The sequence below is a fragment of the Haliotis rubra genome, unplaced genomic scaffold (genome assembly GCF_003918875.1).
Source record: "Haliotis rubra isolate DU_JTF1 unplaced genomic scaffold, ASM391887v1 Scf519, whole genome shotgun sequence".
Taxonomy (NCBI): Eukaryota; Metazoa; Mollusca; class Gastropoda; order Lepetellida; family Haliotidae; genus Haliotis; species Haliotis rubra.
In genome coordinates, this window is record NW_025767212.1 from 593485 (window position 1) to 621484 (window position 28000).

Consider the following 28000-nt stretch of genomic DNA (forward strand, 5'->3'; position numbering starts at 1 on the left):
TGACACAAAAATTATGGTAAGAACCTCTCATAAATTATGGCTTGGTGGGGTGGTGATGATTTTTATGGAGAAGCATGTACAATGTGAATGACCCTCCCGAAAATTGTATGTACAAAGTGATGCCCCCACCCCCCTACATGTCATGTACAAAATTGCTGACCCAGCACCTTGTACATGTGTACAAAATTGATGACTCCCCCAACCTCCCCAGAACATAATGGGTTACCCCCTTAAAATCATCATCACCCCCCAGCCATAAATTATGAATGGTCCCTAAGCTAAAATGTTTGATAATTAATGGTGAGGTACAGATTTTAAAACAGAAACCATCAACACAAACAAATCCAAGGAAATTATGCAGTGTTTTCCATGTTTATTTAAAAACCCAACATAAATGTACAATTCAAGAAAACCAGATCTTGATCTCATGATAGTACAAGACAAGTGTATGCAAGGACACAGTTTTTCTTTATTTTTTCTTTTCAAATGGAGTCCATCAATTAGCAAATATACAAAAAAATTAAATAGGTTCACTACTGGGTCTTGATCAAGCATACAGAAGCATGATAATTTGATGAAATCAAATTGCTGCTTTTGTATGAAATACCTGATTTGAACCATAACAAAGCAGAACATAGATGTGATACATTTCCACAAGTAAGCATTTCATCAAAATACTTATATATCAAAGATTATCATGTTTGATTACAAAGATTATTTTTTGTTTGTATTTTAGAAAAAGAAAAAAACTTAAACGTTTGTATACTATACAAACATGAATTTTTCCTTTAAAAAATGCCCTTTGAATTTATGTTGTCTAAAATGTTCCTGGGCCTTGAGAAATATCTAACGGAAGCAGGTGCTCTTTGTCATGAATTAATAAACATGTAATGATTGGATTGTCCGTAATGTCATCAATAGTTATTGTGAATTTAGATACACTTGCATTCGGACCAACACGCAAGGCATATCCTTTCCCGCCAGGCATTTTGCACTTAAGGTCTTCAACAAAATGACGAATAAGTTCTTTGAGAAAACCCCCATGACTGACTACTATCACATCTGCTATACTGGGTGGAATTCCATCAGCATCATCGAAGCTGTTATTCCTTCCAGAACTGATGCTTGAGATGCTGGATAGCCTGTGTTCTAGGAGAGGTGACAGTGACACATTCGGACAGCCAAAAGCATCAGATCTTGAGGATCGGATATTTGATTTGATTTCAGTGTCGAGAGTAACAGGACTCGATGACTGAACATCATGGGGATCAAAGTCTTTTTGTTCTTCCTCTGTGGGTGTGGAGAGTTCCGAGGCCTGTTCCTGAGACTCGGCACTCTCCGGGAGACTGGAGCACCCCGAGGAGCTGCTGGAGTTGGATCTGGCTATGGCAGTCTGAGGCATGTCCAGGTGCTGACTCTCGTCAAACACCTTGTCCGTATGGGACAGGATCTTATCTGATTGAGCCAGATCCAAGGGGAAAAACTCCTGGTTTAAGCCATTTACCACATCTTGATCGTCATGGCGAGGACGTTTTGACACAGTCAGTATTTTGTCCCCCACGTCTAGATTTAAATTGTTCGCCTGGGTGGTGTGTCTTGTGACTGCTTGAAAGCAGTGCACAGGGTCTGAGCTGTGACTGGAGCCATGGTCTGCTCGTCTCTTTATGGATGCAGGGATGTAGTTGCCATCTTCGTGGGCATTGTTCTTCAATAAGGTTAAAAGGTCGTGGAAGAAAGACTTGGCGCGGATACGAACCTGGAAAATAGAGGAACACATATCAAGCTAATGGAAAGGTTAAAATCACTTTCAATAATATTACACAATATGACAGAGCACACCAATAATGTCTTTCACATATTTTACCAAAGTGTGGAATCATGCAAGTCAGCAAAATGCTATCTATGTAAGAATGGTCTGTAAATTATAATGCAGGAATAACTATCCAGTGATTGACATCATGACCATCGATCCATGTAAAAGGATACACATCCGCATGGTTACGTATTAAATTTCAAATTAGTTTCTCTATATGGTGTATATTCCTTCAACTTAAGCTGTACTGTAAAAATAGACTCATCAGTAAATGTCAGTGACTGCCTGTGTAATGGAAAACCAGGGCTCCAGATATTGGCGTATGTATGGATAGAAAATATTTTCGATACGGTAGGAAATAATTTAGAAAACGTAGCACATACGCACCACAGCAATGGTGTACGGTCTTAGAATCATTTACACACATATTTATTTGAAAAAGTATTGGAAATTTTAACTATGAATTGTATATTTATATACTTATCCTATCTCACGACTTGCACCTCTCTCTCTTCATTCGACCATGAGTGGAAACGAATTAAAACTTTGCTCCAGGCCTACCTTGTCCCTCTCCCGTGCTGTGCGTGCCTTCCTGTCTCAGTCGTGCTCACTAGTCGAAGACAGCACGAGGCATGTGCAGTCCTCACCCACGTGATCACCTCACATACTCATTCTCGATCAAAACCGAAACGGTGGTAATCTATGTAGTGGGGAGGTAGGGAGGGACTTTATCGCGTGAGATAGGATAAGTATATAAATATACAATTTATAGTTAAAATTTCCAAATTTTTAAACTTATCCTATCTCAAGACTTGCACTTATCCCACGGTAGGAAGGTGGGTCATAGATTACCCGAAGTTCAAGCGATAACAGCTAAGCGTTATGCCCAAACAACCGTAGGAAGCAACTACAAGGTAGGCCAATAACTACCAAGTTACTACGTGCGAGGGTTAGTGCGAACCCATTGACTTACTAAGCACAAGTGCTTCCAGGGATTCCCGAGCAATGTGGTGTTCAGTCACTACCTTCACAAAGTGAAAGGACGTAGCTTAGCGAGTGTAATCAGTCGCATTGCCACGATTTCCAAGGTACCCCCGTAATAAAAGTCTAACGACTAGTATCGGGCCAGCCCCTGCTTCAAAACAACCCACACAGACACCGTCCCGAGGAGGGTGAAAGGGTAATTGAATCGGTAAAACTCACAATTTTAACGTTCAGTACCACAACATCATCTTATGACTTCCACTACTTACCACAGTAAGATCACATAGATGTGTATAGGCACTTAGGAGCATGAACGCTACGAAGTGTAACACTTCGAGAAGGACTCACTTCACTGACTTAATTACTCCGTGGAGCAGAGGACAGTAAGTTAGGTGGCGACTCTCTATAGTCTCAAACAAAGGAGAGGAGAAATCTAAATCCCGGAAGGAACAAAGACGTAAATCAGAAAAAAGTTTAAGAGATTTATTCAGATTGTACACAAGCAGAAACGATCGCGACTTGGGATCAACTGCACAGTGGGATCCATATAGCATCGGAGCACAAGGAAGTTTATTATCTGCGATGTTGTGCCACTGATAACTGCTGGGCAAGGACGAGTGGTCCAAACTGATGAAGGCCTTGAATATCCGTCACTGACACATCTCCGAGGTAAATACCGTGTCAGATCGCCAAAATCAATCCTCCATTATGGCAGTTAACGAGCAGTTGCTATGCAATGCCATAGTAGAAGCCAATGCCCTGGTTTCATGAGGGTTGACTGCCGTAGGTGGTGGCAAACCGGCAAAAGTGTAGGCTCGTAGTATTGTAGCTCGTAGCCAATATGAGAGTGTTGTGCGAGAGACTTCCGCCTTGGAAGCAGTAGACAAGGGTATAAACAGTCTCTTACGCAGACGGCGGCGCTCTTGCGATGCTTTAAGGTAACGCTACAAAGTGTAACACTGCGGGAATGACTCACTTCACTGACGTAATTACTCCGTGGAGCAGAGGACAGTAAGTGAGGTGGCGACCCTCTAGCGTCTCAAAAGCGAGACCTGCGATGGTCAGTTCGAACCCATTGACTTACTAAACACAAGTGCTCCAGGGACCGGGATTCCCGAGCAATGTGGTGTTCAGTCACTACCTTCATGGAAGTGAAAGGATGCAGCTTAGCGAGTGTAAACAGTCGCATTACCACGATTTCCAAGGTCTGACGACCAGTATCGGGCCAGCCCCTGCTTCGAAACAACCCCCACAGACACCGTCCCGTGGAGGGTGAAAGGGTAATTGAATCGGAAACTCACAAGTCCCAGAAGAATCGAAGACACAAATCAGAAATAAAATTCAGAATTTTATTCAGATTGTACACAAAGCAGAAACGATCGCAACTGGTGATCATCTGCGCTGAAGCTGATGGTTGTCCGAGTGCCGAACAGGCGAGAATGACAGTGCTGAATTCCAATTCGTTGTGATGAAGGGCCCTTTCTCCTGATGACCACTGCTAGGCCACTTGATGGAGAAAGCGAGCGCCCCCGCTTGCAAGATGGGCCAACGAATAGGTGTTGAGTCGGTATGAAGGGCACCCTAGAGACTCCAACACAATCATTCCACTTGTTGAGCCACCAACGAAAGACTGAATGTAGTTGTGCGGGAAGACGAATCAACTCCCTGGGGTTGTCGTCCCCGATGTATGGGCACAGAACCATCTGAAGAGGGCAAGCTGCAGCTGGCCCCTGTAAGTCAGCGCATGTGCCAACGCCAACCACCCTAGTAACTTCTGCCACTGGCGAAAAGGTGTGGGTTGGATCAACACTAGTGGTGCATTGCACTGAATCTTGTCCCACCTCTCCTGGGGCACAAACATCATGACCTGGCGTGTTGAATATTGTCCCAATAAGAAGAAATCAGCGGGTCGGTGTTACCCCTGATTGCTCCGAATTTAGCAGCCATCCTAATTGCGTGAGCAACTTGATGATGAACTGTCTGTGGAAAGGAAGGACGACTGGATCCTGCTGGGCTTGAACACAGTCGTCGATAGTGTTGTCAATTGTCTCGCTTCGACAATGCAGGTAGCTTGTTATCAGAATGGGTAGCTGAGTAAAAAGCCACGGGGCTGCACATATGCCCATACAGCAGGATCCTCCATTGGTATCAATGACGCCCCATAAAAGTAAATCGAAGATACTTCCGATAGTCTGGATGTATCCGGATGTGAAGGTAGGCGTCTCACAGGTCGAGGGACTGACTGACTGACTGACTGACTGAGTTTAGTTTTACACTGCCTTTAGGAATAATCCAGCAAGATCACGGCAAGGGGCACCAGAAATGGGCTTAACACATTGTGCCCATGTGGGGATCGAACCGGGGTCTTGGGCGTGACGAGTCAACGCTTTAACCACTAGGCTACCCCACGGCCATCGCAGGTCGAGGGAAATGAGAGGTCTAAACACTCTTGCCTCTGACAAAAAGATATCTCCTGATATAAGAACGTTCAATAAGTCGAGCAACTACGTCAGTTCTGACGGAGTGCTCAATGTAGTATGTTCGGCGCATGGAGATTGTCAGTCAATCTACAGGAACGTTCACATTATAAACAAATTGTAGAAATTCGTAGGATCGGTGACCTCAGGAACGTTTCTTTTGGCCGAACAAAATAATGGTGCGTCAGGTGGAGTGATATAGGTAGTAGATCGCTGCCTGGTGACAGTCCTTGCATAATGCAGTGACCTCTGAACTCAGTGCTTGAACTAGTCAAACCGTTCACGGGTGTTTCTGTCCGTCACCCTCAATAAGCAGTCTCTCTCGACTGGCTGTCAAAATCCTGACACATTCACTCTTACCGGGAATGGCAGCGTTCGTTGTTACTTGCATTTAAAGGCTGGACTTGGTATCTGATTCGTGGGACCAAGAGAATTCTGCAAGGGCACTTCATAGTCACTCTAATCATCAAAATTCCGGTAAACAAACAGTAGTCCGCCATTTGCAAGCGTTACACCACAGTGACAAAAAAAACGGACAACATGGTCTTTGGTTAACCGGGCTAGTCGCAACCCATATATTTCGGGCTGAGCTATGCTGGCTATTTGACAAAACATTGCTGGTACCATGCGCAAGAACTTCACCCATTTGTTATCTGTCCAGAAACTTGCTTATCATGTAAAACAAAGGGAGCTGAAGATGACGAGCCGTCTGCAACAGTTGCACCCAGTGATACACAAACACGCTGTTACCAGTAGTCTGTAGTAACAAGACTCATCGGAGCGTCGTAGAGTATTCCTGGCTAGCAAGCGTATCTAGTTATGCCATATCGAGTGGTTGCAGAACTGATATCTACACCGAAGGGTAGAATCGTTGAACCGAATCATTCATCAAAAGTGAAGATCGGATGGTAGATTAAATCTGGAATGAGATGAGCCCCAGTCACGGAGGACTCTTGAGAACTGGGATCGTCAGGCCGTCAAGTGCCGGGCGTGATATCTCTAGATGACTGGGCTACTAACATCACATGTAAATCAAATCGGCATGGTGAAGCACATAGCTACTACCTCTGTACATTGATCTTGAGCGGCCAGGTGAACTGGTTCGACGATAGAGGAGCTTTCGACCTGGTGAAAGCAGCTTGAGCCGGCTGGTAAATCAGGTCAGGGTGGTGAGCGAGAAAGTTGACGTGATCTGAATCAGTCCAATGTGATCTGAATCGTGACTGATCTGGATCGGTTCGGTAATCCGAAACGGTTAAATGATCTCAGCTGATGGAGAGATCTAGAACGCTCATATGAACCGGTGAGGAGAGGTGAAATGTTCCGGCCGAGGTGAATCGTTTCGGTGCTGTGAATTGAATCGATGATGTGAACTGTTTCGGCGATAAGAAAACAGTCTTAATATTATGGCAAACTGAGTCGATGTCGTAATTCACATACGGCGTGGCGAAACGGTTCGGTCTGGAGAATCCATTCGGTATGGCAAACCGATTCGGTGTGGTGAATCGGTTCGGCGATTTGACGGTTCGGTATGGTGAATCCATTTGGTCTGGCGAACCGATTGGGTGTGGTGAATCGGTTTGGCAATTTGACGGTTCGGTCTGGTGAAACCATTCGGTATGGCGAGCCGATTCGGTGTGGTGAATCCATTCGGTATGGCGAACCGATTGGGTGTGGTGAATCCATTCGGTATGGCGAACCGATTGGGTGTGGTGAATCCATTCGGTATGGCGAAACGGTTCGGTCTGGTGAATCCATTTGGTATGGCAAACCGATTCGGTGTGGCGAATCGGTTCGGCGATTTGACGATGTAGATCGGATGTGTGAGTCAACTGGCAACACAGAGCGTTTTGATGAGGCGGAACCACGAGAAGACATCTAATGATGCGCCCATAAAATTATCACCGTCCGACATGGGAATCTGCGGACGACGAGCAGTTAATACCGGTCGTTAAAAGCAGGGGTTTGTCGGGTGATCAACTGTTGAAGTGTAACGAGCTCTGTCTGCCAGCCATCGGGAGCAAGCAAGTCTACATGCTCTAAAAACGTCCTTAATAAGGGAGCACATTCCCGACAACGTTTGCTCCAGGAACATTACGATTGGGGATCCGAGGAAGTAAATATTGTTACAGTGTGCGCAAAATAACGCTACTGAGTCTAGACTGACAAGACGGGATATCCTGATTCACCTGAAGTGAAAGTGACTCAACTGGTGTGGGTGAATTGTTCTGGTGAGATGAAACCGTGGAAATAGGAGAGCGGGTATGTTCCAACCGCGCCGATCCCCGCTTCGACGATGAATGCTTAGAAGTTCTCGAAGTCTGTGATCGTTCCGAAGAAACAGACCTACGAGATAATGTAGATCGCAGGTCTGGCGTAGAAGAAATATCGGTCATTACCACCCTGGTACGCTCATGAGAACTTAAACTGGGTGAGGGAAGCTCCCCTCAAAGCCTTCTAACGTTTCAGATAAATAGACTCCGACGAAGAGTCCATAAAATCTTCGTCAGGAGAGACGGGCGATTTAGAACGGTGAGCAGTGAGGGTGGGGCGATCTAAGCATTGTTTCTTAGCGGGAGATGGATCAGACCCCGCAGAATTAGTCCTAGCCCTATCTGCCAAACGTCTGGCACAAGCACGTTTGTAAGATTTAAACGCGTCATTAGACAGACCTGAACACTTAGGACAGCGTGTGTCCCAGTCACAAAAAAACCACACAATCAACACACGATGTGTGTGGGTCCCATGCTGAAAATACTTTATTACAACGGGCGCAAAACTTCCGTTTACTGGCCTGAACAGGCTTAACCATTTTGAGCAATTCTCAGACGAAAAAATTTTTCACGTCCACTCAGTGGAGCGACAAGAAAGAGAATGAGTATGTGAGGTGATCACGTGGGTGAGGACTGCACATGCCTCGTGCTGTCATGGACTAGTGAGCATGACTGAGACAGGAAGGCACGCACAGCACGGGAGAGGGACAAGGTAGGCCTGGAGCAAAGTTTTAATTCGTTTCCACTCATGGTCGAATGAAGAGAGAGAGGTGCAAGTCGTGAGATAGGATAAGTTTAAAAATTTGTATTATTGTTTATTGACCTCTTTACACAAGAGTAGCAATGTTGTGGTGCATATATGAAACAAAACACAAGATTACTGACACGCCACCATTAAATTCCATTCAGTACTCTAAATGTACTCTTAAGTTTTCCAGTACTCCTATATTGAAAAAATAAGGAGTATGTACTCCTGATGTTGAAAAATTGTCTGGAGCCCTGGAAAACCTGGTGCCAAAAACACACAAAAATTCACCTTTGAGGTGATAAAAATGGCTGTAGGTCAATTAACAGACAGTCACTAGTGACCCCTACCTGTTCTATGTTTTCAGCACCGTATGGGGTAAAGTTGGGTATCGAGCTGTTGTTTCTCTTTGCTTCAGCTGCCAATTCCTTGAATGTTTTGCCCTCTACGACTCCAAATTTCTGAAATGAAATGAAAATTAACAAAGCACTGCAACTCACTTGAAAACAGAACTTGTGGTTCACCATCATGCAAATGATAAGCTATACAGGAGGAGCCACTCATTGAATTTCGCCCAAATCAAGTGCCAGTTTACAATCACTCTAGGAAACCTTAAACTGCAAAAGGTACTAATCATTCGTGTAAGATGGTACACTTCGAAAGGAAACTTCTTTAACTGTGGATCTGACAACCCCTGAAGGAAAGGTCACAAAGTGATCTGACACGAATGCACAGAAACAAACTCTCATGACTCCTTTTGCCTTGTTAAGCAATGAATGGAAATGAGCTGACGATGCTTTGATTATGCTGCCAAGTTTGATCCAGTGAGTGCTTGCTACTACTTGTCTTATGACAAGGTAATCTGACTTGTAAGACTTCTGTTGAAAGGGTGAGCAATGATCGTGATTTCAAAGGTAAGCAAAGATCGCGAGAATATCCGGTCTGGCTGATGCCCCACATACCCGTAATGAGGAAGTGACCTGTATAAGTGTAATGTGTAGTGTCAACACTTCCGCTATTGTTACATAATTTGCCGATGAAGAAGTTCAATGGATATCAATTAGTGTCATGGAAATTAGTGCTCATTTGTCGATTAATATTACCTGAAGACAATAATGATGACAAGAGATTTATGTTTTCTGTCTTTTATTAAGTTCTCAAAAGTAGACATGGTCAGACTAAAATGCGTCATTATAATAATGCGAGAAGAGTACAGATGCATTTTTCACATTAATAAAATGCTTGCATTAATTTCATGATTTACAGTAGTACATAATTTGACTAGAACTTTGTTTGAAGTTCGATAAGATCCTCAAAATCACAATTATTTTTGCATGTGTGACTCGTTCTCAGCCTTACTGCCTCAATCCCGCCTTGCATGCGAAAATAAGGCTTTTCTGACCATATCCTACACAAAATGTTTGTTTTCCAAATACATATGAAGGCATGATGCTGGTGACTGGCAGATAAGAAAGCTCATACGAACTACTCACCCACCTAAGAAACCCAACCCAACAGAGCCCAACCTCATCATATCCCCTAGACAAAACGACTTTACATGACAAGCAGATATAGCTTCATATTTTCTGAAGGATGACACATTTTTTAAGTCTTTTCTGTGAGGTCCTTGGAGTGATTGAGTGAGTGAGTTTAGTTTTACGCCGCACTCACCAACATTCCAGCTATATGGCGGCGGTCTGTAAATAATCCAGTGATCAACAGCATGAGCATCGATCTGCGTAATTGGGAGCTGATGACATGTGTCAACCAAGTCAGCGAGTCTGACCACCTGATCCCGTTTGTCGCTTCTTACGACAAGCATAGTCACCTTTTGTGGCAAGCATGGGTTGCTGAAGACCTATTCTACCCCGGATCTTCACGGGTCGTGAGGTCCTTGGAGACTTGGAGGGATTTACTGGATGCAAACATTTACACATGAATCTTGAGTGAGTTTAGATGTTAGTTCATTTGTTTGTTGCTAAATGCAGGACTCAGCAACATACCAGCCATATGACAGCAGTCAGTAAATAGTTCAGTTTGGACCAGACAATCCAGTGATCAACAGCATGAGCATCGATCTACACAATTGGGATGTGATGAGATGTGTCAACCAAGTCATCATTTCCAAGACATGTCACTTTGAAGTGTTGGTACAAACACTAAACAAGCTGTCACTTGTACAAATTTATAGTTTATGTTCTTCTAACTACTGAATGCATACTAGACCCATAAAGGCAAACTGACTAAAATAATAAGACTGACAAAAACATAACCACCATGCCCTAAACTTGTGAAAATCTAGGACTACTGGTAGATGGGGTTCTTCTAAAATTTAACACTGATTTGAAAATGAACAATATCATTTACAGAAGTTTCTCTCCACAAAATAACTTTTCTCATAGTCATACCCTTTCTCGGAGTCGTTTGTCCTTGATGACGGCGTTGACGTACACTTTGTTGGCCTCAACAATGGCCTGAGCTGTCTGAGCTGCACGTAAAAGGTCACTGGCGAACACATGTGTTAAGCGTTCATTTTGAAGACGGACACCCACAAGTCTTGCCTGTTGAATTCCCACATCTGACAGAGGGACGTCGGACTGACCTAAACAAACAGAAGGTAGAGTCAATGTGGAGTCAAAATATATATTTATATGTTTTAACCAAACCTCTTAATCTGACCGTGTGCAAAGTGAAAGTTTAAATTGAGTGAGTGAGTGAGTGAGTGAGTGAGTTTTGTTTTACACTGCTTTTTTCATTCATAAGATTTACTACGAACAAATTACTTGACAATATCCAAGACACAGCATCGCAACTACAGCAAAATCCAGACAAACACTGCTGAAGTGATTGACCGAGCGCTTCAACCACCTGTTGAACATCCGGTCACTGCATCTGCCGCCACTGCTCTCGGAACGGCCTCGCCTACCATCACATATTTCGCTTGAATAAAATAAATGTCTCTCTTCAGATTTCGTTCATACACATTTTGCAGGCCTTATCCCTCCATGGAGGTGTGTTCGTAACATTGGCATTCCCTCGAATACATTTAGAGCTGATTCGCCGGCAAGAAAATGTCGTAGAATCCAACGTATTGAATCCTCTGACAAAATATGTCGATCCCACTTCAACCCACAACTGAAATGCACATCAGATTGAAAAAAAAACCCACTTCACCACTTGTTTTAGTACCCTTACCACTGTTTTTGATTCCACATAAGTTTCAATGGTTGATGGTCATTGTGAATATTTCTATGAATGATAGTAGAATAAAACTCTATGCTATCGTGAATTTGTCGTTATGCATTTAGTTTTCGGCTAATAAAGTGTATACATCTAACGCACTACATTTGTTGACCTACATATCGAGCTTACCCAATCTCGTATTCTTGCGCGCTGAGCCTGAGTGTGAGGAAATCCCTGCCAAGATCCGTGCTGTAACCATCCTATTTTTTTACTGGATAATAAAGAAATTATTACACTCGCAAGTGTCCCATACGACTCATACGAAACCTGTGCAAATTTTTGCATTGGTTTCATATAAGTTGTATGGCACACCTGCGAGTGTAATAATCACTATGTATCTATCTGGCTTCATACTGGATATTTTAAGACATTAATGATCAGCAAGAAGCTCAATATTCATTGTGTGTAATGAAATAATGTTGTAAAGAGGTTTGTATCAAACACATAAAACAAGACATTTGATTGGCTCTTGTCTTGCATAAACAATCGTATGACTTACATCAACATAGACAAATATATCCGACTGTTTGCCAAAAACTAAAGAATATAGGGGTGATGTAAAATGTTTTAAAGAAAAATCAAGGGATGCAAAAGATGACAAATGGCAGCCAAGTCCTGAGTCCCACATCCGTGAGGGTGGTGGGGTAGCCTAGTGTTTAAAGTGTTTTCTCATCATGCTGAAGACCTGGGTTTTGTTCACCTCCCATGGCAAGATCATGTTTTTTGTAAATGTTAATTATGGCGTGTAATACTGAAGACCTGGGTTCGATTCTCCAAGTGGCAAGATCATGTTTGGGGCAATGTTAACAAAAAGACAAAGTCATCAATATCCCCCGCAATGGTAAAATACTCTTCATGAATATGTCAACTAGTTATGGCAAATATTATCATCATGTACACATAGATCCAGACATATAAACATTGTTCTTCACATTGATCTAACGAAAACATACAGATGGAAACTATGGAAACACAAAAAATATCATATTGAGAAATCCAAAACTACCAAAAGGCAACAGTTCACCACCAGACCTACCTATGTGCAAATTTTCGCAAAGAAATATTTAACATTTTCTAGGGTCTGCTCAGGAAAAGACGAATTCGCACAGACGCATGGACAGAGCCCAAAATAATAACGCATTCTGCAGGGATAATTATAGCTTGCCATGCTGAAGACCGGAGTTTGATTGCCCTACATGCCAAGATAATGTTTTTGCAATTGTTAATTAAGACTCATTTTGCTGAAGACCTCCATTCAATCCCCACATGGCAACATCATGTTTTGTAAATGTTAATTATGAATTTACTGACACCTGTTCCCAGCTGTGATAAACTCAATGGGTTGGCCATTGTCGTCTACTCACTATGCATATGTTCCGTAAATAAGTTGCTATTTTAGGACAGGGTGTGTACACAACAAAAACTAGACAGACATGTTTCAGGTGGGATTTATAACTCCTGAACAACCTGTACATGGTTATCACTGGTGGTGGTCTATAAATAATGAAGTCTGGACCAGACAAAGTGATCAATAGCATGAATCTATGCAATTGGGATATGATGACACTTGTGAACCAAGTCAGCGAGCTTGACCACCCAATCCCATTTGTTGCCTCTTACGACAAGCATGGTTTGCTGAAGATCAATTTGAACCCAGGAGGGCGGTAGCCTAGTGGTTAAAACGTTCAGCCCGTCAAGTTGAAGACCCGGGTTCGATTCATCACATGGGTACAATGTGTGAAGCCAATTTCTGATGTCCCCCACTCCCATGATATTGCTGGAATATTGCTCAAAGTGGCTTAAAAAATACTAAACTCACTCACTCACTCGAACCCAGTCTACATGGGTCGACTCACTCACTATTAGGCAAAACAGAACTTAACAAGATTTAGACTTCAGACTGAAGTAGCAGACTGTAAGACGTTCAATCAGGTGGGTTGTCTGTCCACCTTACTCTCTTGGTGATTGTAAGCAGTTTGCAGTATGATAAATCTTACCTTGAATGATGTTTTCACGATTTGCCAAAGTTTCACCACTGAAAAATAAAAGGTCACAAAATTAACAATGATCATCCACCTTTCTCCACCAAACACTACAAAAGATATCACACGTTATGAGATCAAACTACTGTCCATAGCAATCACCTAACATAACATCTCCCACAGAATAATCCTGTTTTTGTGCATTTGGTTGTCAGATCTAATTTCTGTGACATTACAGGGATGTCATTCTTCATCTGCATAGAGACCAACATTTGGCCCAGAGTCTGAGGCATATGTCATTAAAAATTCCAAAAATGGAATCAAAAGCATCCTAATATACATGTTGGCTTTCCCCTGAACTTTCGAAAACATGAACTTTAAAACATTGTTTTGGGGCCTTAGTTAAGATTTCTGGATAAATCCCTGCATTAAACAATCATCATCTGAAGAGTGACTGAGTCCTACATATTTCTATTGGAAATACAATAGGAAGGATGTCCTACTCAAAAATCCTGAAATGCCCTAATTTGTCTATAGCAAAATATAACAATAAAATGCCCTACTTTTGTCTCTGTAACAAATACCCTGTAACTACGCTAAACAATGCTGTTGATGCTGTTCCAGACACAAGCACATATTGTAAACAAGTTAAACACTGTAAATACCAAAATATGAATCAACAACCTCACATCCATCAATCAAACTATAACCATGTGTCATAAGTTTACAAAACATGTCGGCAAACTGAACGAGATGTCAACTGGGACTACATATTTGTTTATCACAATTGTAAGCATTTGTTCTTGTTTTTCAAATGAAACTTTCCATAACAACTTAAAAAAGTTGCATAATTAAGCCTAACCGGTAGTTTGGGACCATAACACATCAATACATTAGTTTCAATATGGCTATCATGTATCATAAGTTGATATTGGCACACAGCATCATATTTAATGTTTATTTGTGTGTTACCTGTATCGTGTGTCTGTTTACAGATGTCACTGCATGTTCCCAATATTTCCTTCATTGTTATACATGATATCATTATCTCACTATTGTGAGGATCAACTCTGACGAATGAGAATGAAGAGACATGCCAAATAAGTTGGGTACAAAATTCATAACTTTAGTCGACTGACTGACTGACTGACTGAGTTTAGTTTTACGCCGCTTTTAGCAATATTCCAGCAATATCACGGTGGGGGACACCAGAAATGGGCTTCACACATTGTGCCCATGTGGGGATTCAAACCTGGGAAATCGGTGTGACGAGCCAATGCTTTAACCACTAGGCTACCCCACCGCCCCTAACTTTAGTCGAACTTACAACATTTGGATACTAACATATATAAAATTCAACCATCCAAAAAAGCATAAATCTTCTTCTGTAAACTGCACAATTTTAAAATACACAGACATGTGTTTTGACTGGCTTGATATGATGACCAGAAAAAGCATGATTTACGCCTAGGTAGGTTAGAAATTGGGATTAACTACATACTTAAAGAGTATTTCGCTCAAATGACGACATGCATGCGTGTGTATGTGTGGGTGCTTGTACTAGCCCAGACTAAAGCTCCATTTATTGTGCTAGCTCACTGAGATACCATGCCACAGTTAAGCATGAATACCCCACTCAGACATTATACGGACTCCGAGCCGACCAGTCCTTCTTGTACCCATTAATGCCGGGCGTCAGACAGGGAGCAAAAAGTACCGTATTTCAATGCCTTTTGGTATGACGCAGCCAGGGAATGAACCCGCGACCTTCTGCTCTCTAGGCGCACACTCTAACCACTACACCACGGAGGCGGTTGCATTAGGTTACAACCTCTCTGAATAGAGAAAGCAGGACCAGTAATCGCTGGGGCACCTGATGCCCTCCTTGACTTCATGACATGTATAGTTCCCTGAGCTGCATCGCAATCGATAACTTTCCAAAGAAATTATAATAAGCATTCCTGATTGTTCTATGTAATTACATAACCTGTTTTGTCATATACAAGTATTCAAATTACTGCTTTACTAGGAATATATAACAGTGAGTGAGTGAGTTTAGTTTTACGCCACACTCAGCAATATTCCAGCTATATGACGGCGGTCTGTAAATAATCGAGTCTGGACCAGACAATCCAGTGATCAACAGCATGAGCATCGATCTGCACAACTGGGAACCGATGACATGTGTCAACCAAGTCAGCGAGTCTGTGACCACCCGATCCCGTTAGTCACCTCTTACGACAAGCATAGTCGCCTTTTGTGGCAAGCATGGGTTGCTGAAGACGAATATATAACAGACTGGAGCTGAGTTCATTGTTAACAAGTTAAAGAAAGTATCCACTTCCAAAAAAGAAAAAAAAACATTATTCAGATTACCATGGTTACGAATCATGCTAATAAGAAATTCTTTTTATATACATTCTACTAAAACTGTAACCAACAAGGTCAACACTGACAGTGGCAACAGATATTCCTCTTGCACGAAGAACAGATTCGGAACCACATTATCTTATGATAGAAAAAGCAGACACAAAATGACAGAGGAACATGAAACTACCTGGTGATGTAATGACCCACAGGAACCAAAACTAACAGGTTATGAAGAGACATCTAATGTGAAGCCACTGATTCATGAAACTAATACGATACAAAAAGATCTGATACTGATATCAATACCTGACTTCTGTACCAAAAATGGAGTCAGTCTGCGAATATGCCATTTTCCTGTAACCTGTGTCCAATAAAATTCTGTTAAGTCACAAACCCTTGGGGCTTTAGGAGATGAGAACCTACCGCAGGGCTCCAGATAAAGGTCGTATCGGCGTATGTACGGATAAAAAATATGCACAATCATTTACAGACGTATTTATCTGAAAAGTATTGTTTTATTGTTTATTGACCTGTTTACACAAGACTAGCAATGTTGTGGCGCATATATGAAACGAAACACAAGGTTACTGATACACTATTAAATTCCATGCAGTACTCCAAATGTACTCTTTCAAGTTTTTCCAGTACTCCTATAATAAAAGAATAAGGAGTACATACTCCTGATGTTGAAAAATTATCTGGAGCCCTGCTACCGGTAGGTCACAAGCAGCCAATGCCTGTCCTAAGAGGTGACTAAGTTTATTGGGTGGTCTGGCAGGCTGAATTCATATCACATAATAAAGAAAATATATTAAATATACATACATATACAGTCCCACTACGAACTACACATATTCAACATTTCATGACATTTGAAACGAAAATGAATGACTAGTGACCATAAAAAGTATTTTCAATATGGTGGCTGTGGTAGCCACATTGGAAATTGGAATGATGTCATCATTCTATCTGAACATGCATCCTTAGTCAGTGTATGAAATAAGGCACGTCCGACCGCCCAAGACGGTCTAGATTTCTGACGGACTGTCTAAATTTACAGCTAGCCATGCTGATGGTCTGGTAATTTTTTAGATGTTCCATACATCTGAGTAAATTCACCATATTTGGTCTGGTTAAATCCATTTTGGGTTGGTAACATTTTGTAGTTAGTAGCCCTGATGTCTGGCTGGATTTTTGGCTTATTTCATACACTGCCTTAGTTCAGCTATAGTGATGCTAAGAGCAGGATATCTCCAGTCTGAGGAAATGCTTTTGGAGAGAAATTAAGGATGTGGTCCAAAGGGCAGAGATCAAACCAAAGTCAAACTTTTTCGCAAACACAGTGTTTGTTTGTTGTGTAATGCCACACTCAGCAATATTCAGCTATATGGCGGTGGTCTGTCAATAATCGAGTCTGGGCCAGACAATCCAATGATCAACACTCAGCAATATTCAGCTATATGGCGGTGGTCTGTCAATAATCGAGTCTGGGCCAGACAATCCAATGATCAACACTCAGCAATATTCAGCTATATGGCGGTGGTCTGTCAATAATCGAGTCTGGGCCAGACAATCCAATGATCAACACTCAGCAATATTCAGCTATATGGCAGTGGTCTGTCAATAATCGAGTCTGGGCCAGACAATCCAATGATCAACACTTAGCAATATTCAGCTATATGGCGGTGGTCTGTCAATAATCGAGTCTGGGCCAGACAATCCAATGATCAACACTCAGCAATATTCAGCTATATGGCGGTGGTCTGTCAATAATCGAGTCTGGGCCAGACAATCCAATGATCAACAGCAAGAGCATTGACCTATGTAATTGGGATATGACGTGTCAACCATGTTTCGCAAAAACAGAACATATGTTGAACCCTACCACTGACTTCACATTTTCCAAATTCCCATTTTTAAAAGAAATGACTCTATAACCTTGATCATGGACATGGAGATTTTGGTCGATATGGCTGACAAAGAATATGGAAGGTACTTCCTCAAATTCTTGTGATGATTAAATTCATAATAATAAGATATTTCACCATGCAAGGCTTTAAAATTCTCCATTGGTACGATAAGCAAAAATTCAGGCTTACATATCATATTTCTGAATTTTATCTTGAAAATGATTATACATGGAGGATAAAGTCACACTATTTCATTGTGGATATTCTATACATCCTGTTTCTTGAAACCATGGTATACACTTTTATCTATATCCCAAATATGATGTATTGACAAGGGTATATTTGTGGTTTTTGATATTTATTTTCCTACGATTTCAATTTCCAAACCAAGGCTGGAACAAGAAAAGGCTTATTGTTTTAGAAATCTAATTTGCTCAAGAAACCTTGTACCCCTCGCTGAGATTCGCCAGTCAGATCACGCTTAGGGTTGTCACACAGCTCTCGATAGAGGTGTCCTAACCCTTAAATATCGGATTTTAATGAGAATATACTGATAACAAACTTGTCAAACAAGCATAGGGTCAATATGACCTACTCTGTTGGTGGCTAAGGTGGTAACAGATGTTGAGTACCTCACAATATTCCAAATAAACAAACTAACTATTTCATTTACTTCGCTTTAGCTGTTCCCTTTGTGCTACACTGCATAACCTTTCACAATATTTCAATGCATTAAATGTTAATTTATACTGCTATACTATTAAAGCCATATATCTACATATCCATATATTTTACAGGGAATATTGCACTAGCTAACATTTCATTAATTATACACCAGCAATGCTGTAACATTCAATGATTGACTCACTTCAACTAGTTGACATCTCAGGCCTACCGAAGAAAACTTTCCCACTGTGCAGAAAAACCCACATAAATCATGGAAATAGCAACATAAACATAATAACTCGCTACTGAAACACTAAAAACGGTAAATGGATGAAACTGGATAAAAAAACGAGGAGCCTGCAACTTCGATTTTGCGCATGCACACATGGAAGAGGAAGTCTCCACCGCATTTTGACATTTTCCAGCTTGGACAAAAGTTACATTCCCTTTTTAAAGTATTTCTGTTGTGTTATTAGGCATTTATCATCATCATACTTGTGTGCACACTTGTTTAGTTTACTTTCCATTCGTATGAAATGATTGACAGCAATTATATTTAATGCTTTTTCTACGCAAGGCAATTCAAGGTTGCTCGGAAATTTAATAGAAGCGCAGATCGTAATGCGCATGCGCAGTAGAAGTCAAAGTTCCCCGATACAAAAATGTTGCAGTTTCATAGTCTTTCGTTGCTGTTTTTACTGTTTCAGTAGCGAGGTAATATGTTTATGTTGCTATTTCCACCATTAATGTTGGCTTTTCTGCACAGTGGGAAAGTTTTCTTTGGTAGGCCTGCATCTGCTCATAAGATATTTAACATGAAAGTCTATAGTGTCTGAAATAAGGGAAGGTCCTGGTACATTGAGATCTTTCCCTATGGTATTTAAATCATAAATGTTTTGTTGTTGTTGCTTTTTGTTTTTTATTCCACTTTTTTTGTTGTACAGCAAATCATATATGTCATAATATGTCATTTAACATATGTTTCATTGAAACCAAACTGCTTATGGCAACTTGTCCAATGTCATACATCGAGAAACAGTTTCATCGTAAAGGGTAATTGAATAGAATGGTTCAAACAACCAGCTTATGGCAACTGGACCAATGTCATTCATTGAGAAGCAGTTTCATTGTAAAGGGTAATTGAATAGAATGGTTCATAAACAAACCGCTTGTGGCAACTGGACCAATGTCATACATCGATATACAAAGTTTCATCGAAAATGGTAATTGAATAGAATGGTTCAAACAACCAGTTTATGGTAACTGGACCAATGTCATACATCGATAAACAAAGTTTCATCTAAAAGAATAATTGAATAGAATGGTTCAAACAAACAGTTTATGGCAACTGGACCAAAATTTAACAAATTTGTTGTAATCACAGTTAGAGTAAGCTATGGCTTTTGTTATGTTATAGTAATTTGTTAACTGCCTCTGGATCGTAGCAAAGGAAAGTTTTCCTCCTTTGAGAAAAACTTTGAAAATTGTGCTTTTTATCATAAATGTTTACTTTCAACACTTCTAAGGCCAAATAAAAACATTATTGTGGTTACGATTTCGCCTCTCTGAAATTTAGGGTAGGTAGGTAGGATTGTTGGGTTTTTTCTTACATTTTTTTTAGAAGTAAAATACAAACTAATAACACAATTATCAATGTGTAATTGAATCGGAACCACAACATTTTTTTTTTCAGGCCTAAACACTTTTTCTTCTTATTGACTTGACCGCCTCCATAGTGTAGTTGTTAGAGCATCCACCCGGACAGTGGAAGGTCGCGGGTTCGATCCCCAGCCACGTCATACCAAAAGACGTTAAAATATGGTACTTGTTGGTCCTTGCCTGGCGCTCGGCATTAATGGGTACAACAAGGACTGGTCGGCTCGGAGTCAGTATATAATGTGTCTGAGTGGGGTAATCATGCTTATCTGAGGCATGGTATCTCAGTGAGCTAGCACTATAAATCAAGCAGCCACACATACACACGCATGCTCTTCATCATATGAGCGAAATATCTTAAGTACAACATTAAACCCCATGTCACCTCAGTATATCATATTTCCAGCCTGTCTGTTCACAGGGGCACTATGCTATAAAGCAGAAGCATTGTCAGTCTGGTCTGTGAACTTTTAATTAAACAACTGAAATTTTTATTTTAGATTCACACGGGTTAAGATCAACATTGGATAACATTTTTACAATTTTCAAAATTTTGTATGATAAAAATGCAAAACAATGAGGAAAGTTACAAAGTTCAAATTTAAGGGCACATTTTTAAACAATACTTTTCACTAAGACTCAAGAAGTGGCACTTCCTGTCAATTTGAGTAACTATCATATATATCAATACATGAACAAAGATAGCATGGATACATTTGACATAACTTTAATCATTTCTACTAAAGAGGCCCTTGCTTAAGTACTGACTGCATTTCACAACTATTCCCACTCATGTCCACAAAGACAAAACAATGACAATAACTGAGTGAGTGAGTTAGTTTTACATCGTTTTAAGCAATATTCCAGCAATATCACAGCAGGAGACACCAGAAATGGAACAATGACAATGATTTACATGACAGGAGTGTAGGTTTGCTGAAGAATGACACATTTTTATCATGTCTTCTGTGAGGTCACTGGTGATCAGGTTGGCATTGTCAATTTAGGGTTTTACCAGATGCACACATTTGTAGTACATGAAACTTCAGTGAGTTGTGTTAAATGCAGCTTTCAACACTATTCCTGTTATATCACAGCATGTCAGATTGATATGGCAGGAAATCCATGAGTGATGCAGCTCTTAGACCTTAATCACCAAGAGAAACCCATAGTGTGTGGTACTGACAAACCTAACAATGTAATAGGGGGAAACCAATTACAAATAGTGCTGACAAACCTAACAATGTAATAGGGGGAAACCAATTACAAATAGTGCTGGGATTGGCATACAACCTGCGATACAATACATCATGATGCTAACATTTTAGTCACGACGATGAATTGCAAAAGTATTGTTCACTGATGCTGCGATCCGATATGACTCCCGATATAAGGGTGGCGATACGATATGTATCACGATACTAGAATCTTTAACTCACACCAAATATAAAACACCTTAAGATCAAAACAAAACCATTTTAAAGTATTTCGTCAAATTCCACCAGTGTTTTTCAATGTTCATTCGGAAACGAGATAATTAGGTTTATACACCGACTTTGTGAATGTTGACAACATGTGAGCACTATGTCTGACACAGTTCTTGACACATGAATTTCAGAGAAAACGTGTACTTATGAAGTGAAAATAAGTGAGCATATATTTTAATCATCAAACAAAAGTAAGTCTTTTTTCTTGACAGATATCGCGATTCGGCAATGTTCAAAGTTAAACATCGATGTATCGTGGGCCACTTGAAGTATCGTATCGGGATATACGACAATGTAAAAACTTTGTATCGATTTACTGTATCGGCGGCCCATGGATCGATGCGTATCGATGAATCGTCACACCACTAATTACAAACCCACAATCACTGGTTTCTGGAGTGCTCAAGGGACATAACTCTGCACAGGGATTTGCAACACCTCAGACAACTGACAAACCTATGCCCCCATAAAACTTCTGAACTGATGTAAATAGTATCCACTGCAAGTTCCATTAGACACACAACAGGGTTTGGAGAATTCAGAGTTATCAGATAATTCTGTTCTGATAAGCAATACAATAAAGGTTTGAACAGTCCATGTCAGACTTTCATTACTCAGTCACTAAGCTTTGATTTAAATTTGGAAATCCCAGTCCATAAAATCTGCATAAGAAAAAACACATACTTAGTACTGTTTGTTTTTTATCAATTGTACAGTGATCTCCCTATGACTGCCAGTTAATGCCTTTGGCCGAAAAAATGTATTAGAGATAAAAAAAACATAGTCCAAGGGGAATCCCTGTCAATTGAAGCAAAAAAGAAAACTGTTAGGTGAAATTCGGTTTAACGTCGTGCTTGAGAACATTTCGCTCATATGACGATGTGCATGCATGTGTATGTGCGGCTGCTTGTACTAGCCCAGACTAAAGCTGTTTTTTTATAGTGCTAGCCCACTGCGATACCATGCCGCAGTGAAGCATAAATACCCCACTCAGACACATTATACTGACTCCGAGCAGACCAGTCCTTGTTGTACCCATTAATGCCGAGCGCCAGGCAGGGACCAACGAGTACCATATTTTAACATCTTTTGGTATGACGCGGTCGGGGATCGAACCCGCGACCTTCTGCTCTCTGGGTGGACGCTCTATCCACTACACCACGGAGGCGGTCCAGAAAATTGTTAACAAAATTATACATGAAAAGGCAAATATGATGCTGCTTAAATTAACTGATGGTGGATTCACATGAATCTCAGACACAAAATAATTATTATAATAGAAAATCTATACCAAGTCTCCCACTTTACATCATGCACTAGTAAAATAATCACTTGAAGCACTGATGACAGCTGAAATTCACTTTTAATGTTGCAACTAATCTCATGTCTAGTAATAAGGTTCAGTGAAGTTCACTCTCTGTATAGTTCACATAATAATGGAAATCAACAACGTCTTCGGAAGATGACATCAACAAGTTATAAATAGTAGTATCTCAGTTATCAGAGTAAATTGTTGAGAATTTATGGTGCGTAACCCTTAATGAATAGTAACACATGTGACGGACACTATTTATTTGAAACACCGATAGAGTCCTTACTGAATGTTACCGAGGACAGATTATTGCCCAAGAACATAAGGACTGTAGAAAATACACCTGCGTAATTAGCAGTTGTGTCCACATCCCCAGTCTATGTCAGACGGCTAGACACATAATTGATGTGATTCGTAATGTGTTCAAAATTGTCAAGGTGACACAGACATACAGCAACAATAACTGTCAAGTTAAAACTGAATGCATATTATGAGATGATTGGCCTAGATATATCTCCTTCCTTCACAAACCTACATATATCCTACCTTGATCTACATCAACACTTATCAACAAATAGTCCTAATAATTCATCAATACAAATTTACAAAACACAATGTCAACCATATCGACATTTACAAGCAACGAAATGTTATCACGACCTAATTAAAATTTGTATGATACTCAATTTCAAAGTAAACTCCAGTCGACAGGGAGGCGTTTAAAGCGTTCAACTGGTCAATTATACATTATAACGGTATTGTCGAGGGCTCAAGCGCCGCAACTACACATGCATAAGGAAACAAACAGCACTTTAAGTGCATTTCCTGCTAAACTGTCTAGACATGTTCACCACAGGCGAGACACCGACAAATCAATGAGTACCATCGGGGGGTCACTGTGCCCGATTTTCAAGCATTCAACAACTCGTTGAAGAAATCGAATTCTGCGCAATCGCTGCGCTCAACTGACTTACTAACGATTACTTACTGCCTAATTAGGGTTAGAGAAAACACAACCATCTTGTCAAATCCCAGCTATCATCACTGAAGTGTGAAAGACTGGGCTGAGAGCAACTCCACTAGACAGCTCACTTCCCAGACTGCCATCCTCGATCCCTGCAGCAGACAGGTGCGTTTTCCTAACGAGGAATGTGATTGGCCCACTGCTAAAAAACATAACCAATGAAAACAAATGTTACAATTCCTGCATAAAACGATCCCCTTAGAGAAAAAAGATCACTTATCAAGTACGATAACTCTGTCTGCCAAAGGTCAGGATGTCTCCAATGATAAGACGTCTGCAGTTTACAGGACACATGTTTTTAATATTTTTAGATTCAGTAATTTTCCATTACAAATCTCAAGGAAGATAACTCAGTATTTTTCGTAATATATATTTAGAATAAGGTTTTATACAGAAATATGAAAATAATGTTTACCAGCAGAATTAGAAAGAGACAGAAAATATATGGCGGTATTTTCAGAAGTTGGAATTATATATGAATAAATGGTATGTTCAACATGTACATAATGCATGGAGTCAAAATATGTTAGATAACCATCACCTGAACACCCTTGTACTTCTTGACTGTTTTTTTCTGTTAGTGTGAAAGATAACCGGGATGTTATTATTTAAAAATTATGGGGAAACCTGAAAGTTGTTAGAAGACAACCGTTCAAGGCTAATCCTTCCCTCCGGGACATTATTTTTATTGTTGTGGTGGTCGGTGAACATATACGCTTGAGTTTGGATAAAACAAAAATTCTGCCATTGATTTTGAATCAATTTTACAGCCAAAAGTGAAAAAAAGGAATGAAAAGTAACTTATTGGTAACTCGCCTATAAAACATACCCCAACCATCAAAAAGTCAATGTAAAAACTAACAGGGATGCAATTTAATTAATTAGACTAGTTTAAATTACTATCAGGAAATGGATTTCGGTTCGAGCCTTGATGAAGAGCACGAGTTGTCTGTGGCAATAAAATTATCAAAGGCGATGTGGTACACGCATAAAAAACGACGCCGGGACTCGGTTGAGTCGAAAGTTCTTCCTGATTGCAAGAAGCGTGGAACGCCACTACTTAGTTCCGCTCGGTGGACCTGATGAGAGGTAATCAGTGGATGTGATAGCCCCGTGTGACCCTGTGACCCCTGTTACGGTTTACACATATCTAATTAATGTTTTTTCAGTCACGCGAGATTCCTAATCACCAACGGCGCTTTGCTAGTTTTACAACATCGTGGCTGTACACAGATTTCAGGCGTCTTTGTTATTGCACCGCCAATGACCTGTGTAGATCACTGTAGAGTGGAGTGAGTGAGAATGGTTTTACGCCGCTTTTAGCAATACTCCATCAATATCAGAGCGGGGAACACCAGACATGGGCATATCGAACCCATGCATGTGGGGAATTGGACCCGGAAAAAAATCACAGGGACGTGACGAGCAAATCCTTTAAAAACACTGGGCTAACCAACCGCCCCCTATAGAGTCGAGGATGTAGACTAATTTTAGTCTCTGAAACGAATATATTTTACAGAAAGAAAATGTTTCTAAATTATATTCATAAAATATAATGAGAAGGAACCCAGGGACTTTCTTCATTTTCAGAAACTGAAACAGTGGTAATCTAGACTTGCCACAACATCTGGACTAACAGCTGTGTTGTGTATGTTTCTCTCAGATTCTCTATGATAGACTCATGAGGTCGGACATTGAATAGAACATTTTTCCACATGAAAAAAACAAACCATGTGTTGTATATATCTGCAGTAAGCTGTGCTTAGAACCTTCAGAAAGTTCCACTTCACTCTCATTATTTTGTCAACGTTTCAGTATGTTGGAAAAGCGTTTATTGTTATTAGCATATTCTGCAATAAAACATTTTAAATAACATGGAGCTATAATGATATTGTCACTATTATCATTTATCGTCAAGAATATGCCAGACATATATCCTCTATCAGACACACATTGGCAACGTTCCTTCTGTGACAGATATTTAATGATGAAATAGTATACAGTGGTCAGAATGGATAGGGTCCTGGTGTCTGTTCATCGTTTCAAGCCCATGACGCATGACATTAACACATTCTTTGGTTATATATTCCAACTGTAAAACTATACTAATAGCTAGTGTAGTTAGGCAAGTGACCCTATAGCTGCGGATATCACGTGTACCTTATCCTTAATAGTTTAGACGATGAACGAATGAGGATAATATTATGCATGATCCTGGCCCGTAATTATAAATATAGTTTTGCAAGTTCAGTGTTTAGTTATTAATAAAACGCAAACATCGAATGCAGGTTATATCAGAACGTGCGCCAAATTTCCATTTCCGATTGCAGAATTAAGTAGTATGTTTACTAGGTCGCAATTAACAGTGCACAAACCTTAGGTATAAACCATTTGTTTCAATGCAGGACAGGAAACAGGGAGCAGCTTTAAAAACAACACAGCTCATAATTGTGCGTAAATTGTAACCTCTGCCTCTTTTGCTTGAAATCAGGGACGGTGGGGTAGTCCAGTGGTTAAAGCGGTCGCTCGTCACGCCGAAAACCCAGGTTCGATTCTCCACATGGGTACAATGTGTGCAGCCCATTTCTGGTGATATTGCTGGAATATTGCTAAAAGTGGCGTAAAAAGCTAAAACTAACTCATCACCACAAGCTATTTCGTGAGCAAAGCCATAATGTTTGCCCCACTCCAAGACATAACCATGCGAGACAGCATGCATGTAATTAACCCATATTTATCAATATGGAATTCAAAGCCTCCATTATAAGATGCCACGTCGTAAAAATCACTACTTGTATCCATGGAAAAGGCTATTAACTTCCTTGTCCAGCTGTTAAATGACTGAACGGGTTGTTGACTGTAGAGTGAAATTCCTATTAGTTTTCAGTTAAAAATACAATGGAAACATATACCTGAATAAAGATATTGCAATTTCTGTAATAGAGTGAGTGAATAATAGAGTGGTTTTAGCAGTATTCCAGCAATATCATGGCAGGGGACAACAGACATGGGCTTCTTACATAGTAGCCATGCAGTGTTTGCCCTTAACCCTGAAAACTTGCAGGTTCTAACGACCCAGAAGCATAAAAAAGTGTGGGTCCTGATCAGAATGTGTAGGCCCTATATTTTAATATTGAAATACAGCTCTTAGTTATTGGAAATGAAAAATCTGTCGGCCATAAGGACCTGCAGAAAACAAAAGTTGTGGTTGGTTTTCAGTCGGCTTCGAGACTAAGGACCGACGTTAATTTCGAACGTTGTACCAGTGTGAGGAATCGAACCAGGGTCATCGGCGTGACGAGCGAACGCTTTAACCACTAGACTAACCCACCGCCCCTAAATTAAATAGAGAAATGTTTCCAACCAACACTGTTGGTTGCTAAAACCAGACGCCATATTTTATCGTATGGAAGCTACTATTCATAACACCATAACAAGTTATGTCGTAAATGAAAACAAAGATGAAGGTATTGTGTCCACAATTTGGAAGATGACTGTCACTTTTTCAGTATTAAAACTGGTCAAACATCGAGATTGAAATCTATGTTACTTCATTTAATCGTTCAGAATGTCACACTTTTCAGACATTATCGTGTACACCCGCCACGGGCATCGCTGCTCGCCACGATGACAGGCAGACAACAGGCACAAGACTTCTGATCACAAGAAATGGAGCTCGAAGCCATTCATTTCTGAGAGCATTGTGCTGACTGATTATTGTTGCAAGGGCAACCTGGCCGTGCTCTAATTTGTCGGTCAAGGTCATCTCACAAGTGCTTTATATGTGGGTAAGTCTGGTGATTATGGGAACCAAGGCGAGATGGTGTTTGGGGCCATATGTGTTATCTTGATGAAACGGGATTCAGTTGCAAGAACGGCAATACACCGGGGTGGAGGGATTGGACAATGCAACACTGTTAATGCAGTGATGCTTTCCTCCAAACTCGATTGGTCTGTCTTGATTTGGAGAATGGTGTCGCGTTGACTTGGCGACTTAACTCGGCCAATAGTGACGACCTGATTCGGCTAATGGTGAAGGTTTGACTCGGCTAATGATG

General features: G+C 40.6%; 1 protein-coding gene across 1 annotated transcript; it reads right to left on the bottom strand.

Annotated features, from left to right (window-relative positions):
• Positions 1–343: 343 nt before the first annotated feature.
• On the bottom strand, positions 344–24057 carry LOC124292478 (fructose-2,6-bisphosphatase TIGAR-like). Its single transcript, XM_046729565.1, has 5 exons — positions 23907–24057; positions 13533–13570; positions 10701–10894; positions 8643–8753; positions 344–1756 (listed from the first exon to the last, which is right to left on the bottom strand). Exons 1-5 carry the CDS (start codon positions 23936–23938, stop codon positions 818–820), a joined length of 1314 nt encoding a protein of 437 aa, XP_046585521.1. The 5' UTR covers positions 23939–24057; the 3' UTR covers positions 344–817.
• Between the last annotated feature and the right edge of the window lie 3943 nt (positions 24058–28000).

Bases quoted from the DNA above. Each gene is read 5' to 3' on its own strand.
- LOC124292478 (XM_046729565.1), bottom strand. From the start codon at position 23,938: ATGGTTGTGTTTTCTCTAACCCTAATTAGGCA. The intron at 10,895-13,532 runs GTAAGATTTATC...CTGTTTGTTTAG, and splicing joins TCGTGAAAACATCATTCAAG to GTCAGTCCGACGTCCCTCTG. The intron at 8,754-10,700 runs GTATGACTATGA...ATTTCATTTCAG, and splicing joins ACAAACGACTCCGAGAAAGG to AAATTTGGAGTCGTAGAGGG.